General features: G+C 41.2%; 1 protein-coding gene across 1 annotated transcript in view; it reads left to right on the top strand.

The window, feature by feature from the left end:
• Window positions 1-12,012, top strand: part of SLC9A9 (solute carrier family 9 member A9) — a 678,779-nt gene extending 666,767 nt beyond the window's left edge. Inside the window, exons 15-16 of the mRNA XM_053599744.1 lie at window positions 9,674-9,779; window positions 11,055-12,012. Of these exons, the coding sequence (XP_053455719.1) occupies window positions 9,674-9,779; window positions 11,055-11,282 (334 nt within the window). The 3' untranslated portion in view covers window positions 11,283-12,012. The remainder of the gene's footprint in view (window positions 1-9,673; window positions 9,780-11,054) is intronic.
• Window positions 12,013-18,485: the final 6,473 nt, after the last annotated feature.

Genomic DNA, 18,485 nt, shown 5'->3' with positions numbered 1-18,485 from the left:
AACATACCTCAAAATAATATAGGTCATATATGACAAACCCACAGGTAACATTACACTGAATGGGGGAAAGTGAAAGCCTCTTCTCTAAGAACTGCAGTAAGACAGGGATGCCCACTTTGGCACTCCTATCCATACTTGCACTCAAAATCCTAGCCAGAGCACTCAAACAAAAGAAAGAGGTAGAAGACACCCAAAGTGGAAATGAGGAAGTCAAACTATTCATCTTTGCTGATCATATGACCTTATCCCTGGAAAAACCTAAAGATTCCACCAAAAAAAAAAAAAGAAAGAAATAAAAAGAGAAAAAAACTTCTCAGATTTGATAAATGAATTCAGTAAAGTTACAGGTTACAAAATCAATGCACAAAAATGAGTATCAGCTATATACACCAATAATAATCTACACAAGAAAATAATCAAGAAGGTAATCTCTTTTATAATAGCTATAAAAATAAGTTAAATACCTACAAATAAATTTAACCAAGGTGAAAGATCACTACAAGGAAAACCACAAAACACTGATGAAAGAAACCGAAGGCAACACAAATGGAAAAACATACTTTGCTCATAGAACTTAAAAAAAAAATTAAGATTGTCAAAATGACAATATTGCTCAAAGCAGTCTATAGGTTCCACATATTCCATGTCAAAATACCAACAACATTCTTCATAGAATTAGGGGGGAAAAAACACCATGCTAAGGTGCGAAAAAAAGATATACTGTGCAAATAGCCAAAGCAATCCTAAGTAAAAAGATATTACAAAGATAGAGCAAACAAAAAAACGTGGTATTGGTATAAAAATAGACACATAGACCAATGGAACAGAGTAGAGAACTTAGCAATACAGCCACATATTTGTAGCCAACTAATCTTTGACAAAGCTGTAAGAACTTACACTGAGGAAAGGATACCCTCTTCAAAAAAGATGCCTAAAAAAAATTGGATAACCACACGAAGAATGAGTTAATTTTTATCTATGGAAAAAAATAGGGTCTAATTTTAAAGAATTTGTGACTAAGACCTCAAAAACACAGGCAACAAAAACAAAAATAGACAAATAGGACTTAAAATGAAAAGCTTCTGTGCAGCAAAAGAAACCATCAGAGTAAAGAGAGAAAATGTTGAATAGGAGAAAATATTTGCAAACTATTTATTCAACAGGGGACTAATAAATATCCAAAATATACCCCCATGATCATATTAATGTACACAGCTATGATTTAATAAAAATTAAAAAAAGGGAAAAAAATATACAAGGGACTCAACAGGAAAAGAAACAAATAATCCAATTTTAAAAGTGGGCAAAGGACATGAATAGACATTTCTCAAAAGACAAACAAATAGCTAACAGGTATATGGAGAAAATTCTCAACATCACTCATCACAGAAATACAAATCAAAACCACAATAAGATGCCATTGTACTCTAGTTAGAATGGCTATTATTAAAAAGACAAAAACATAAAAGATTTTGGTGAGGATGCAGAGGAAAGGAAATGTTCATATGTCATTGATGGGAATGTAAATTAATACAACCACTGTGGAGATTTCTCAGAAAATCAAAAATAGAACTATTTGATCCAACAAATGTCTCTACTGGGTATCTACCCAAAAGAATAGAAATCAATACACCAAAGAGATACTTGCATTTGCATGTTCATTGCAGCACTATTCACAATAATGAAGATATGGAATCAGCCTAAGTGTCCTCAATGGTCAAATGAATAAAGAAAATGTGGTATACATACACACACACACACACACACACAATAGAATACTATTCTGCCATAAAAGAATGAAATCACATCATTTGCAGCAACATGGGTGAAATTCAAGGTCATTATATTAAGTGAAGCCAGGTGCAGAAAGATAAGTATTGCATGTTCTCACTCCTATGTGGGAGCTAAAAAATCTAATCACCTAGAGAGGAAAGACGGGGGGCAGAATCTTGGAAAGATGGAGTAGGGGGAAGCAAGAAGGAAATGAGTTTAAGGGTATAAACAGAAGGAATAAAGTCAAAGTTTGATAGCAGGGTAGGGCAACTGTAATAAACAAAAACACTGTATTAATACTTGGGAAATGGACACCCTCAATACTCAGAATTGCTTACTGTGCATTATGTACATACAACAAAATTTTATATGTACCCCATAAATTTGTACAGATAAAAAAATAAGGAACAAATCATTGTTTTGAAATGAGACAAACATGAAATGGATCAAGTGTTTATCATGCCTTTCCTATACCAACCGTATCACTGAATACCCAGTAAAATAAATGAGAAGTGTCTCTTTATAAAAGTATTTAACCTGGGCGGCCCCTGTGGCTCAAGGAGTAGGGCGCCGGTCCCATATGCCGGAGGTGGCCGGTTCAAACCCAGCCCCGGCCAAAAAACCACAAAAAAAAAAAAAAAAAAGTATTTAACCTAATAAAAGATAGAATTTCACTATTTTGCAATCCTCAGTGAACGAATAGCTGTATTACATATCAGAGGCTGCTAAGATCGCACAAAGACAAACAACCAGATATGATGTGCCTTCTTTAGTCTTTCTAGAGAGAGAGAATAGAACCTGGATCTGATCCAATCTCTGGATCCAGCTGGAAATTTGCAGGAAATACCAAGGACAGTGGAACATACTGAGCTGCACATGAGTTTGCATTCATCAAAATCCAGACTTTGGACAACTCAGCAGGTAAAATAGCCTGGGTGCTTCAGCAGATAAATTGTACAGAAATGAAAAGGGTAGAGGAGAAGCACATACATTAAAAGACTTTTTTTAAGTGGACAAGACCAAACTGTGGTATATAGGAATGTATATTTGGGTAATAAAAAATCATAAACTCAAGGAAGGAATTAGTATCAAAATCAGGATAGTAATTCCTTGTGGAGAAAGGTAGTCTCTGTGATTAGGGCAAGACAGCTGGAAAGGGACTTGGGGGAAGGGGGTCCCAAAGTTCTATTTCCTGGCCCTGTGTGGTTTCCTTGCCTTATACTGATTCATCAAGCTATACATTGGATTTGTGAAGTTTGTCATATCCCTGTTTCTTTTTATAATAACAAAATTTTGTAAAATATCAAGTTCTTTCCCTTAAGAGGCTCAAAGTCTAAAGAGAGAGGTGGAGATGTAAACAACCAGTTTCAAGAAAATGTGATAAATGCTCTCAGGAAAGTATGTCCATGTTTCTATGGAGCTGAAGCAATTCAGCATGGCAGGTCCCAGAAGGCTGCCAGGAGGGACACACAGCCTGGCCTTGAAGGGGCAGCCATTCTCCAAGTGGACATGTGAACAGCAGAGCTCAGAGACCAGGCTAAGGAGAGTTATGTCACAGTCCCTTTTTGCTGGCTTACTTCAGGCAGCCCAATGCACACAAGAGTGTTTATTCTGGACTGGCTTTTCTTTTATGCCACTTTAGTTGTCTACAGCCATTTCCTTTAAGACAACAGAGGTTAGGAATGTCAACCAAAGGAGCATATGTTCACATATTTATGTGAACAGACTAGAGTTTTTCTGCTTTTCCTCATTTTAAAACCAGAGCTACATGGACATCTAGGAAAAGGTGCCATCTTGACAGCTTTCTCTGAAAATCAAGTGGCTGCTGCAAAGATGGGATCCTGTACTCAGAACTCAGAAATCCCTCCCTGAGTAACCTGAGCAGAGAGAACAGAGGGAAGGAAGAGCTTAAAGAAGGTGTATTCTTCCTCTGACCTAACCCCCAAATGCCAGAATGCCCCATCACATAACCTAACCAAGAAGGCAAGACACTGAATATCCAATTACAGAATCTGACTTATCCAAATGGAAGATGAAGAATACAACTTATTAGGCTACATTTTTTTTTTTTGCAGTTTTTTGGCCAGGGCTGGGTTTGAACCCACTACCTGCAGCATATGGGACTGGCGCCCTACTCCTTTGAGCCACAGGTGCCACCCCTATTAGGCTACATTTTCTGAGAAACAAAACACAAGGTATGTGATTTGTATATTACAATCAAAGATTGATGGGGTATATACAATTTGGGGTATCACCTGCTAGCTCTCTTCCTGGGTACTGTGTAAATAACAGCATGGAGCCTTAGCAAGTCAACATCTAGTAGGCCCTGAATGTTCTGAGGGAACATATGTGATGGGAGAGCGGAGCTGTTGCCCAATCCAGGAGCAGTTATCCTTCACACCCACCTGGCACTAATCCCTGGATATCTCTAGTAGTAAGCTGGCACTGAAAACTATAAAAGTCCTCTTGAAATAGAGGTAAGATTAGCTTAGAAAGGAATTGAAAAGCCACTTGTTTGCATGTTTCTTCTTCTATGTGAAATGGGGCTATTGTACCCAACTAGGTATAAAGGGGAAGTAAGATATATGGAAATGCTTTATAAATGAAAGTGTGGGGTGAAGAGTATTTTACAGAAATAAAATTTTATTGCCTTCTTCATACAGCTGCATATTGACAAGAATTAATCCTTATAACAACACTATTTATCAAATCTATACATATAAACACATGTGAATGCTCTCAATAAGTACAAGGTCTTCCTCTACAAGCTGGGACATATTTCATTAATCCACTGCCAGATGTAATATCAGGCGTTCATCTTGTTGAGCCAAGTATCTATCCCATTCCTTAAACAAGATGGAACAATTGGCAGAGACCATACATAGGTCTGAGTTTGGGGACAAATCAGTTTATATCTATCCTCATCCTAAAAATGATGAATTTATGGACAAAAGAGACCATGTTCTTTCATCTTCCTGTTTAAGACTTGACTCTTACAGAGAGAGCAAAACTCCAAGAGGGACCACTCTGTTCCAAACTTACCTGACCAGTCCCCTGGGGTGCTTGCTAAAAATACAGTCATTTCCCAGGCCTCTTCCCATATCTGCTGAATTAGAAATCTCCAAGGGAGTATTTTAAAGTCTGAACTTTTAACAAATGTCCTACATGGTTTTTATGATAAGACAAGTTTAGATAAAGCCAACATATAACACAGCTCCACAGGACTCTCAAACCAAAGACTTAAAGGGGGCCAAAGAAAAGAGATATTTTAGTCTTCTTGGGCTGCCATAACAAAATACCCTAGACTGGATCACTTAAACAACAGAATTTATTTTCTCAATGTTCTGGAGGCTGAAAGTCAGAGAATTCAGCACCAGTGTGGTCAGGTTTGGGTGAGGGCTCTCTTCCCGGCTTACAGATGGTCACCTTCTTGCTACATCCTCACATGACCTCTTCTTTGTGCAAAGTAGGGTAGTGGGGAAAGGAAGGAAAACATTAACATGGGGCCTTGATGTCTCTTTTTATAAGGGCACTAACGGCATTCATAAGGGCCCCATCCTGATGACCTCATCTAATGTTAATTGCCTCCCCAAACCCCCATTTCCAAATATCACTACATTGGGGGCTATGGCTTCAACATATGAATGTGGGGGTAAAGGAAACACAAACATTCAGCCCATATAGGGGGCAATGGAGTTTAGTCCCCTCAAGGGGGCAGGTGTTCATTTATGAAGCTATATCTTTATTTGGGGAGTTTGCCTGTCACAAAAACTACTTCACACAAAGCACAGGCTTGAGCAAGCTATGCACCCACTGGTTTTGGCAACATACAATGGACAAAATATGACATTTCAAATAATCAAAACAACTAACAGGAGAAAAATCAATGTTACCAGGTATTTTGAATGTTAGTTCTGTTAAGCACTATATTTAGCTCTGGACCAGCTGATAGCTCAAGCCAAAAGAGAAAAATACATTTGCTAATTGTCTTTTCTATTTCACACATGTTAAATTTTGGGTAGAGTTCCAGCTTTTACTTACATCTCCTGAACCAAACTGCTATTTCCAAACTTATGCCCTTTATAGAAAAGAAAAGTCATTGTCTTTTTTTCCCAAGAGCTTAACATTTTGTTTCAATGCATTTCTAGCTTATTAGAGAAGCAAAACTAGTCATACTAAAAATACCAATGGGGAATCTCCTTCCCCAAACATATAACAGAACTTGATGAGAAAAATAACACATTTTGCAAAATCTGCAGTTTTTTTCTTTTAGATCAAAAGAGTTTTCTTACTTTTTAATAATTCAGATAACCTTGAAGATCCAACTACTTTGCAGTCATTGCTCAGCAATGAAGAGCTCAGAAAGTCACTGATTCCAAATCAGTTACCCAATTAGGCAAGTTCCGCGATTTCAGAAAGAAGACAGCTCAGTGTGCTAGGAGAGTAGAGTCTCTGGTTTCAGGCCCAGCTCTGCCATAGAATAATTGATGGGTTCCATTTAGCAATTTGTTTACCCTCTCTGAGCCTGTTGTCGTTAATTCAACAACTCTTTCTTGAGCATCTAGAAGGGCCAAGCACTGTATCCAGCTAAAGAAGATAGCCTTGCCCTTAAGGAGACCAGTCTGGAGAAAGGGGGAGTTTTCATTCAATAATGTAACTGTTACTTTCCTGGTATGGGTGCTTTGTGTCTGTACCTCACTAGGTTGTCACTCAAAACAAAAACATGTGAGTGTACAAAGGAACAAAGGAATGGGTGAGTACATGAAACACAAAGGCTATTTTTTAGCCACCTTCTTGTGTTCTTTGTCTAATAACCCAGGCCCAAATGGTCCATCGTCAACTGGACCTCTCTTTAGCCTTGTATGCTCAGAAAAATCTCATTTCTTGGCTGTCATCTGGCCCCTTTATTCTTATTGGCATGGTTATTCAGAATCTACTTCTATCACTGATCCCAGCCCTATTTTCTATATAGTAAATTCAACAAACATCCATTGTCCATTGAGCACATAGTATCTGGCAAGCCCTGGGCAAACCAAGATATTGGAGAACACAGACTCTGCCTCCCACCTTCTGTGGCTATGGATGGTGCTTTGTGTGGCCCATTCCTGGCCATGGAACCTGTGCCTCACTTCTTTGACTCCCAGCTGCTGAAAAGCCAACACAGGAAAAATGACATCATGTGCTCCCCAGAAGAGTCTTACATCAACAAGTTCTACTGCTCACCTCATCCTAGCCCCTCATACAAGTTGTAACAAAAGTATCTGTTTGGAGCCTAGGACTGGCCTAAACCTTCCATACACTTAATGGCCTGTGAATCTCAATGCCACCACCAATCCCTGGTGGACCATGTGCTTGTCTCCACCTCCGTTATTTGAATCATTTCCCCACCGTTATTTGAATCATGATTGAGACACCAGTTTCTCTAGAAAGTCTTACCAGAAAAATAAACGTTAAAGATAAAACAAGTAGCATTTGATTAGCATGTCAAAGTTTAAAACCACTTCTGCATATGCTATTTCAGTCAATATTCGCAACAAAGCTTGAGGCTGAGAGGGTAAATAACTAGACCACAGGTTACAGGGTCAGTAAAGTGTCAGAGCTGGCATTTATGACCACAGCTTCCCAGACAAAGTCTGAGAGCCCATTCGGAGGGGGCCAAGGATTTGGGTTAGTGCTGAGATTCACAAAAAGCTACAAGTTCAGTGTTTGCTCCAATAGCATTATACAGTAGTCCCCCTTCTCCACAAAGGCTATGTTCGAAGACCCCCCATGGGTGCCTGAAACCTCAGATAGCACCAAGATGGCTTCAGGTGACTAAGGGGCAGATGGTACCTACAGCAGGGAGACTCACATCCTGGGAGGGACAGAAGGGATGATGTAAGCTTTTATCACACTATTCAGAATGGCACACAATTTATAACTTATGAAATAATTCTGGAATTTTTCACTTAATATTTTCAGGTTGTACATGATAACTAAAACCCATGAAAAGCAAAACCCCAGATAAAGAGTGAGTACTGTACATAGATCTAAAAACATACTTCCTCTGGCTTAGAAAAAAGTTCATTACAAAAGTAAAACAAAAGTTTAGAATTGTGTAACATTTTGGCATTTTCGACATATTGAGAACCTCAGTGGAAGTTGCCCAGACCTCTCTCAAACTCTTGAGGTTTGACAAACTTTTTTTTTTAACATGATATCTCATGGTGCTTACTTGCTGTGATTTGTGACTTTTCCATCCAGAAATAAAATTAGCTGGATTTTCCCAAATTTTCTCCAGTTGTACATATATCTTACCTACCTCACTGCCTTAAAAAGCACCTTCATTGACCAATGCCTACCAGAAATTCTAACAAGATCACTTGTCTGAGAGTCCACAGTTCACCAGCAAGGATAAGATCGGTGTATTTGCTCGCTAGAAAACCCAGCTAGATGCAATGTATGATTCTGTCTTGATAAATTATCTTCTAAGGGTGATGTTGGTAGGTTCAAATAGCAAAGGAATACTTAAAATCGTATCTCAAGGACTCAATTTCTTCATCCATAAAATGAAGGAAATAACATTCTAATGAAAATGAACGGAAGATCAGCACTTTTCAGATGAGTACATATACTTACAAGATGTTACAGTAAATGCCAAGTCCTGAGCTTTAATATCTCCCCTGGTCCCTATCTGGACACAACGGCTGCCCATCCGAAAGGAAGAGCCAAGCTTTCCATTTGCGGTTGGAACTGCAGACCCTTCCCAGTCACCCTCCTAGCGTCATAACTAGGCTTTGTTCATGCACACCCCTCTGCTTTGTCACTGCTTTGGTGCTGAATGGCTCCAGCCAGAGGCAATAAGACTCCAGGACTCCTCTGGGCTGCATCCTTCTCTGTGCCACACGCTCAGGGCGTCATGGGAATGACATGGGTGCTGTCCGGTTATGAACCCGCTCCAGTAGAGGCAATCTCACACCCTGAGTCCCTGGGGGCAGCTGCCGATCCTCACAAGCCAACCAGTGTTAACTGCTTTCCATTTCCCCCCTTCTCTATTTATTGTGACTTTTCAGAAATTTGATGAGGTGAAATATTCTCCAGCAGAGGAAATAATATAAAGCTTAAAAGTCATTTCAGATGGAATGGTGAAATAATTCCACTATGTTTCTTTTTGAACCAACACACACACACCCACACACACATACACAAACAAAAAACTGGCAACCTGAGTCAGCCTCTGGGGATTTCATTATTGATAGATTGGAGGGAAACATAATGGCTTTAGATGAACAGGTTTTTCTTTTAACTTGTTAGAGCACTTTGGGATGAAGAGATGAGAGAGACAGGTGCTAGACAATAGAATAAACCTGGCACCAGCTTATTTACATAATTTTGTATAGAAATGCATTGAAGTATGAAGTATAAAGTGACTGTGTTGAATAGTGAAAATAAAGTATTTTGGAAAACAATCTGTATTCACCACCCAGCTCTAAAATAACTGAACATTTTATGAAATACCTCTTCTTTGTGAACATTACTAGTGGCTTAAGCTATATGTGCAGCTTCGAAAAAAAAAATCTTTTATGCTATTGTTTAAGGTAATTCTTAAGAATGCATTCTCTAAACAGATGAGACATTGAGTGGGGAATGGGAAGAGGACATTTTCACCTGACACAGCATGGTCCATTCCCCATTTCTTCATGATGAAAGGCTAAATCAGGAGGGCCAGGAAAGTGTGTGTGGCATGTGTAGCAAAGATTATAAACAGCAATTTTTGCACAGCAAATTGCTTCCTAAGTGAAGGGGCAGGGGATTTAAAGGCAAACATAACTATCTCTTTTACCGCATGCACAGGTTGTGCTGTGTGAAATTCCTAAATCCTAACTCCCTTTTGACAAGTATTCCTTAACAGGCCTCCCAGATATCTGAAACCAATTTTAACACACTCTGGTCCTCCACTGACCACAACGTTACCTGAATGGTGTGGTGCGATTTCCAGGCTGCTCACCAGTCCTCAGGCCTATGGGGTGAGTAAATACCCCACGTGGGACAAGCTGGGTGAATATTGATGAGCCCAGGCACCTCAAGCCTATTACTCCTTGGCTTGAGGAGGAAGCATTTTAAAAATTCACTGCACCGGGCGGCGCCTGTGGCTCAGTGAGTAGGGCGCCGGCCCCATATGCCGAGGGTGGCGGGTTCAAACCCAGCCCCGGCCAAACTGCAACAAAAATAGCTGGGCATTGTGGCGGGCGCCTGTAGTCCCAGCTGCTTGGGAGGCTGAGGCAAGAGAATCGCGTAAGCCCAAGAGTTAGAGGTTGCTGTGAGCCGTGTGACGCCACGGCACTCTACCCGAGGGCGGTACAGTGAGACTCTGTCTCTACAAAAAAAAAAAAAAAAAAAAATTCACTGCACCAAGAAGCATTTCTCTTCCCTTGTCAGATGTTGCTGATGTTGGCTTATTCTTTTAAAGATGTGATTTTTTATTGTTAAACATTTTTAACCATAAAATGACCTTAGAACATGCAGAAGGAGTAATGTATCCTCCCGAACTGCTGTGTTTTGAGGTTTTGAATATTAGGTCTATGTTTTACGGCTCAAGGGAACGGAACAAAAAAAAAATGCTGAGAAGCAATTAGAATTCTTACCAACAAATCAGAGTGTCAGGGAATTGGAAAAGAGCAGAAACTGAGGGTTAGACTTCCTCTTAGAGGTTATCCACCCCCTAACAGAAACAGAAAAATCATGTCATTCATGTTCAGGGCCCAGCAGCCAAGGGTAGACCAGCAGCTTCGGATGACCTGGTAACTGGTTAGAAATGCACCTGCTGAGGCCTCACTTGAGAACTGAGCTTTGACAGCTGTGTTTTAACAGGCCATCCACAGGCTGCTGGTGTAGGCTAAGGCTGGGGACCTCTGCCTCTGCCCTAAGGTCACCTAGCCAGGGTCCATGTTAGGGCGGCCTTCCCAGAGCAAATAGAAGAAGAATTGGTATCTTAATTCTTTATTTCAAGGGAACCTCTGTATCAGGAAAACTACTATTGGACAGTTAGTTTCTGGCATTTTCCACCACAGTGACTTCCCACCGTTTCTAGCATGTGCTGCCCAATACCTCTTACCTTAGTCCTAGAGATCCCTAGGGCTATGTGTAGTGTCAAGTTTTCAGTGTTGACTCAAGGAAATATCAGCCAAGGCAAGACAGAGCAGTTACAAAAAGGAAAACATCCCATTTGCTTATACTGCAGGACTGCTATTGTTTTCTGCCTTTATCATGAAATGACCCCTCTCTCTCCTTCTGAAAACTAGGAACAGCTAAAAGAGGATGATGTGGAATGCATCGTCAACCAGGACGAACTGGCCATGAATTACCAGGAACAAGCCTCCTCCCCCCAGAGTCCCCCTCCAAGGCTGGGTCCGGACCAGAAAGCTTCACCCCAGGCTCCAAGCAAGGAAAACATTTATGAGGGAGACCTTGGCCTAGGAGGCTATGAACTCAAGCTTGAGCAAACTGCGGGTCAATCCCAGTTGAATTAATTGGCAGGAAGAGTGCAAATGTAATCACAAGCGATGCAGGGCTCGCTGGGAGGAGTATAAGCCAAGCTGATGAGGCAGTGTAGGGGAGAGACTGGAAATGTATTAAGAGCATGAGTTGAAGAAAATAGAAGCCTTATCACATATATCCTCTGGTGCCTGAAGAAATGAGAATTATCATCCCTTAATATTATGCAACTGAGTTTAAGTTTTTGACAGCAGACATTTCTGTTACTGGATTGACTGGGGCATGGGTGGGACAGTCAGGAGCCCAGCTGCAGGAAGGGTGAGACAGAGTCCTGGGCCTGGAGGGGGTTCCTGCTTCATGTGAAGCTTTCTAGGCCCTTTACTTTATTAAGGAAAGAGTTTAAAATAAGAGTTCCTGAGAGTAAGCATGTTGCTCCTAAACTGAAGGGAACATCCAGCTACTTACTAAGGGTTAAGTTTAACATTTTGGGGACTTGGCACCCACTGCTTCTCACTGATCCCAGGGCTATGTCCAGAGCTCAGAAAAGTGTTCAATGCCCACCACTGATGGCCTCAGAACCCACACCAAGTTAGGGAACCTACTGTTTTTGCTGGCAACCTTTCCACATTACCTCTCCCACTGGTCCAAGGGCTTGCTTGCAGCTGGGTGTGCCCTGGTGCAAAATGAAGTGCCACTTTTCCTGGTTGGTAGGACCCCTTCCAGGGAAAGTAGGCTCCTGTACCAATACCAGGTCTTACCTGAAAAACAAGCCTTCTTGTCCTTGCTTTCACATGAGCCACTTCTTGGCTCTGCAGCAGGTCCCCAGGCTGTTGGGTAATAAGATTTTGCAGCATGTGTTTTGTCCACATGGCAGGAGACCTGATCCCCTGGTCTAGCACTCACAGCTGATTAGCAGTTCAGGAGGAGGGTGAGAGCAGCAGGCCTGACCATGTGTGGTTCATGCCAAGAAGCCTAGGACAGGGCCTCAGGACTTCTTGGTACCAGGTGTGGCTCATGGCCTACATTCCAGAGATCAACACTATAGCTTTGAATTCAGCTGCATGACCTGTGCCTTTTAAGCCATAAGATACCTCAAGCCTCGCTTCTCTTTAAACACAGGTGTTACTATGAGATTCCAAAATGTAGGCTTCAGTCTTAGATGTGCAGGCTATGATGAGTCTGCTCTCGAGGGAGATAGGAAACGTCTTCCTCAGGCCCAAAGCTTGAAAGTAATGAATGCTTTGCCGATCACTTATTAGGCCTTAAACATTAACCATGGTGGTGTCAGGCATACTGCTATATGCAATTTTCTTGCTTTACAAACAGTAGAATCTGGGGCACATTGTTTTATACTCAACTAAGTATAATTTTGTTATTTCAGGTAAATATGGCAAGTGATGAAGCATGAAGTTTTCTAATTTGACTTAATGCTAATAAAATTTTGTTATAAACTATAATTGTGTTGGTGAATGCTTTATTTAAAGGCATTTTCTCTGTCTGGGTAATTGGCAGTTCTAAGGTCTGGTACTCAGAATACTGGATGAAAAGGTACTGAAAGCTGATGTAGGGAGAGACCAAGGCCCTGGGGACAGCCACAGTGGATGTCTCAAGGCCATGAAGGAAGGAAGTGGATGGTGTTGGGCTGGGAAGATGTCCCAGAGGAAAAAAATCTGAGTTGAGTTGAATGACACAGCCTCCTCCTTTCCTACTGGAGCCAAAAAGAATTGATGAAGAGTTATAAGAAAAGAGATGAAAACACAGTATTTTCTTTCTTCCTATAGAGAAACACACAGAGAAAGATGATTCACCCCAAAAAGGAAAGCATTTGTGTGGGCAAGGAGTGGAGAGGGGGAGAAATGACATCCCAGAAGGAAGTGAGTTTGGGTGGGGAGCATATGCAACCCAAGACTGGCACCAATGTCCTTAGTGAACATTGCCTCCTGCCCCGCAGACAAAGCCCCCTTCCTGCTTCCCATCCAACACCATGAGCCATCACTAACAGGATTTAATCTGGGCTGGGTCATGTATGCCAGCCAGTTCCAGGAAGGTAAGATGCTGTAAGACTGAGGAAGAAGGTGTGTCCCACCTGGTCTGTGCACAAAGTTCCAGGCGCCTTCCCTGTGGAGCACTCTGAGACCCAATAGAGGTGAGGGGCCCAGTTAGCAGTTCCTAAAACCAAATTTCCTCTGTGCTCCTGTTGTGAAAGATAATGATGTATTATCTTAAGTGGTCTGTGCTTTGATTAGCAGCATCAGGACTGAAATTCAAACCTATTATTTACTGCCAGTTTCTAATAAATAAAGGCAAAAGAGCTTTATTCATACTATGAATCCTTCTAGTCATTATTAGAGCTTTAAATAGGACTCAAATTAATTGACTTACAGGTCTTCCTTGAGTTTCTATGTACACACTGCACACACTTCCCCTCCTGTCAGGGCCCAGACGGAGACTCTAGGGTGCTCCCCCCATGGTACATGGATGTGTCTGAGCAAGTCTGAAGCCTGGTGGCAGGTGAAAGGAGGGTCTTCACTTGTGAAGTTTCTAGAGACTTTTTAAAGGGCAATTTAACATGATAAACCAAAACTGAAAGTTTAAATATTCTTTGACCCACCAATTTCATGTATAGAACTTTTATTCTAGATAAACAAGAAATCATACTTATGAAAGCTGTTTATTAAAACTGAATTGCCATCCTGGTTAAATCCATCATGGCACAGCCATTTCATAAAACAGCATCATATGTACTTACATGTAATAATTTCTGAGATATTGTTAGATGAAAACAGCAAGGTACCAAACAGAAGGGACGGTGTGCTGCCATTCCAGCAGGTGAAAGGAGAAAATGGCAATATTGTTGCCTCGTAAGAACTAGGGGACTTGACTTTTTACTTTTGTACCTTTTTTTTTTTTTTTCCTGCAGTTTTTGGCCAGGGCTGGGTTTGAACCCGCCACCTCTAGCATATGGGGCCAGCACCCTACCCCTTTAAGCCACAGGCGCTTCGTACACTATATATGCATTTTTTATTCAAAGAAGACTTTTGTGAACTCATTCCTAGTACTGAGCTACAATAGGAAATGGAGCAAAAGCTCCATTGATCTCTTTGAAACCTTGAGAATACAAGGTTTAGCACCAACACCCTGGTATCTTCAGAGCTGATGCATTGACATTGTTCACATAGATGAAGCTATCTAAAAGATCTTGAAATTCAGGCACATATGACTCAGCCCCTTCTAATAGGAGACAGCTGTGAAATGATTCCTTATTTGGTAGCAAAACATATGATAAAGCTATAACTAAAACAGTAGGGTATTGACCCAGAAATAAGCAATAAAATCAAGAAAATCAAATACAGGGTACAGAAACAGAACCCATAATATATTTAGAAATTTAGTTAATTAAAAATGGCATTTTAGGGCCAGGCTCAGTGATTCATGCCTTTAATCCTGGCACTCCCGGAGGCATAGGTGGGCGGGTCCCTTGAGCTCAGGAATTTAAGACTAGCCTGAGAAAGAGGGAGAGCCCATCTCTACCAAAACTAGAAAAATTAGTCTAGCATTGTAGAGGGCACCTGTTGTCCCAGCTATTCAGGAGGCCAAGGCAGGAAGATCACTAAACCCAAGAGTTTAAGATTACTGAGCTAGGATGATGTCATAGCCCTCTACCCAGGGTGACAGAGTGAGACTCTGTCTCAAAAAAATAAAAATACAAAAGGCATTTCAATTTGGGATGAGGAAAAATGGATCAATTAGCTACCAATTTGGAAAAAGAAAATAATGCCCTCTAACATATGCAAAACTAAATTCTAAGTAATAAGCAGCTAAACAAAAAACAAAACTATAGATCAAAAATTAAAGAAAATATATAAATAACATTGGCATATGGACAGTCTTCCTGAGGATACAAACCAAAAACAGTGACAGATTTGACTACATAAAAACATGAAATTTTTTTGACAAAGACACAAACCAAATTTAGAAAGAAACAAAATAGTAGAAAATACATACTTTTCTGTATATGTGTATATCAGACTAAAAATTATTCTTCAGAATATAAGAAGATCTCTTACCAATGCATGCAACAAAAAACTACCGAGTACAAAAATGTGCTAAAGAACGTATAGAATTAAAAATGCACATCTTCTACCCAGAGTTTCTACTTTTAGGCATCTCTACAGAAAATAAATACTTGGCATGATATTCATTGTGGCCTTGCTAAAATATTGGAGGAAAAACCTGAAATATTCATCAATAAAAAGTTAAATAAACTACAGTACACCATACTAGGGAATACTCTGCAGCAGTTATCCTCCATACAGATATGGGTTTACACATACTCACATGGAAATATTTCCAAGATGTGTCAGTGAGAAAACGGTCTGGAATAGCAGACTAACATGTAAAAAGTGGGTTGGAGTAGGAGGGCTGGATCAAGAGAGCCTTTTGGTTTATCTGTATTCTTTTAATTTTTGCAATGGTACTATATTCATGTATTCCCTGTTTATTAAAATAAATGTCAAGGCATAGATATTGAATTCTAAGGTAATAAGGAGCCACAAAAGAAGACGTAGTCTATTCTCAGTGTGGCACTGGCTTCAAGGTGGGGGAAAGGAGATCTTTCGACTTCAAAGCCAGGGTCCCACACTGGGGGCAGGGTCCTTTTAGACCTGTAGAGCTGGCGATGGTCGACTAAAGAAAAGTAAAGTTAGAAACAGTGAGAGACAAAGACACAAGGCGGGCGGCGCCTGTGGCTCAGTGAGTAGGGCGCCGGCCCCATATGCCGAGGGTGGTGGGTTCAAACCCAGCCCCGGCCAAACTGAAACCAAAAAATAGCCGGGCGTTGTGGCGGGCGCCTGTAGTCCCAGCTGCTCGGGAGGCTGAGGCAAGAGAATCGCGTAAGCCCAAGAGTTAGAGGTTGCTGTGAGCCGTGTGACACCATGGCACTCTACCCGAGGGCGGTACAGTGAGACTCTGTCTCTACAAAAAAAAAAAAAAAAAAAAAAAAGACACAAGGCACACAGAATAGAATTTTCAAAGGTGGGAGCACAGGGGACCACAGCTAGTTTGTGGGGTTCACCGCAGTGGCCCCAAGTGTCAGTTCCACTCAGCTTTTATTGAAGGCTATTTGCTCATTAGCCCAGAGGGTAAGCTGAGGAAGGGAACAAAGACATCAGCAGTTTCTCTGAGCAAGTATCAGCTTCTGGCTTAGCACCCATAGCACAGTGGTTACAATGCCAGCCACATACACCGAGGCTGGTGGGTTCAAAGCTGGCCCAGGTCAGCTAAAAAACAATGACAACTGCAACAACAACAAAAATATATATAACCAGGCATTGTGGCAGACACCTGTAGTCCCAGCTACTTGGGAGGCTGAGGCAAGAGAATCACTTAAGCCCAAGAGTTTGAGGTTGCTGGGAGCGGTGATGCCACAGCACTCTACCAAGGATGACATAGTGAGACTCTGTCTCAAAAAAAAAAAGAAAAGAAAAAGTATGTCAGCTCCTATTGTTTCTATAATCATTAACTTTAAGGGTCTCGGCAGCCTTGAGAAATCCAAAACCTGAGCCTTGTGTGCAGCCTCCTGTCTGGTCACACACACAGATTCCTGGTGGGTGTTAATCCCCACTAGTTCACTGTGGAGTAAAACGCCACTGGTATCGATCTCCTCTGAAGAATCAGTGCGAAAGAGGAATTTTCCTCTCATATCCACCATAGAGGGTCTTCCTCTGTGATAAAGGGATATAAGCCCTCCTACTCATATTTCAGGGATAGCTTAAGCTATTCCCTTGATCTCTGCCCCTGCCAAATACAAATCTCCACAATGGGTATTTGCTTTGGCTGTTGATGGGGCAGGAAATGGCCTAGTTACTGTTTCTTGCCAGGCCTTGCTCACAGTCTCCTCTGTGGCCATTGTTTCTTCAGTGTTCAGAGACCCAGCAGGGGGTGTTTACAAGCTGTATCCCCTCCAGGCCAGGCCTCTAGGAAAAGCAGGAAACTTGCTCAGATAAGAAATTTAGCAGCTGGTTTAAAGGCAAACTGGCTGACTTTTCTTTATTTTGCCTTGTTCAGTTTATTTCCTTATTTTTCCCTTTTTCTGGGGGTGTTTTCCCTTGCCAAGAATGGGGTCTTCAGTCACCATTCTGTCTGCACTTCAACATAGTAGTTATATTTGAGTGAGGCTTAAAAGATAAGTTTTACTAAGCAGACATGACTAGTGCTGGCCCTTTGAGCAGGAGGTGGACTGGAACACTAGAACATGGAAAGGCATTCCAGTCAAAGGGAACAGCATGGGTGGAGACAAAGGGGTGTGAAGCAGCCTGGGACATTAGAGAAACTGTTATTGCACATGATTACCATAAGGTTGTTTATGGGTTTGGGGGGGGAATGAAAGACTAAGATGCAATTCTGGAAGTGTAGATCAAGCTAAGGAGTCTGGGCCAAGATCCCATGAGAGTGGAGAGCCATCAAAACATCTTTAGCAGAGAAGATAATTACCCAATTGTAGGAAGACAGAGTGCAAGTAGGACTGGAAGGCAGTGTCCTAGCCCTGTTAGGGTCTGTTTCTATAGCCAAGGAGAGAGGTGGTGAGAGGCACAACTATGGCAGTATAAAGGAGGATAAAAAAAACATTTTCTAGATAAGTTTCAAAGTGAAAATCTACAAAGTTGGTAACTGATGGGGTATGAGAGTTAAGGAAGCTGGAGGAGCCCAAAATTACCCCAAGTTTAAGGCTTAAATGATTGGTTGGTGGTTCCCTTCACTTAGAGGGAATTAGAAGAGTAACAGGTTTGAGGAAAAGCCAGTGAATTCAGCTTTGAAGATGTTGAGCCTGAGGTTTCCACAGAAAGTAACATGGAGATGTCCAAGTGTTGAAATGGACCTGAAGTTTAAGTACAAAAAAATCTAGGCTGAAGATGTATACAGGCAGCCCTCCATATCCACAAGTTCTGCATCTGGGTATTCAACCAACCTTGGATCAGAAATATTTGAAAACTATTTTAATATAGCAATAAAAAATTATAGTATAACAACAATTTACATAGCATTTACATTGTATTAGGTCTTATAAGTGATCTGGAGATGGTTTATGAGAGGATGTGTGTAGATCATATGCAAGTACTATGCCATATTACACAAGGGGCTTAAGCATCCCTAGATTTTGGTAACTGAGGGTCTTAGATCCAATCTCCCACAGACACTCTGTATTTGGAGGCCTGAGATGTGCCTAAGAGTTTAAGTGA

Source organism: Nycticebus coucang, chromosome 8 (genome assembly GCF_027406575.1).
Source record: "Nycticebus coucang isolate mNycCou1 chromosome 8, mNycCou1.pri, whole genome shotgun sequence".
NCBI classification, from domain to species: domain Eukaryota; kingdom Metazoa; phylum Chordata; class Mammalia; order Primates; family Lorisidae; genus Nycticebus; species Nycticebus coucang.
This window is presented reverse-complemented; position numbering and strand designations above follow the sequence as displayed.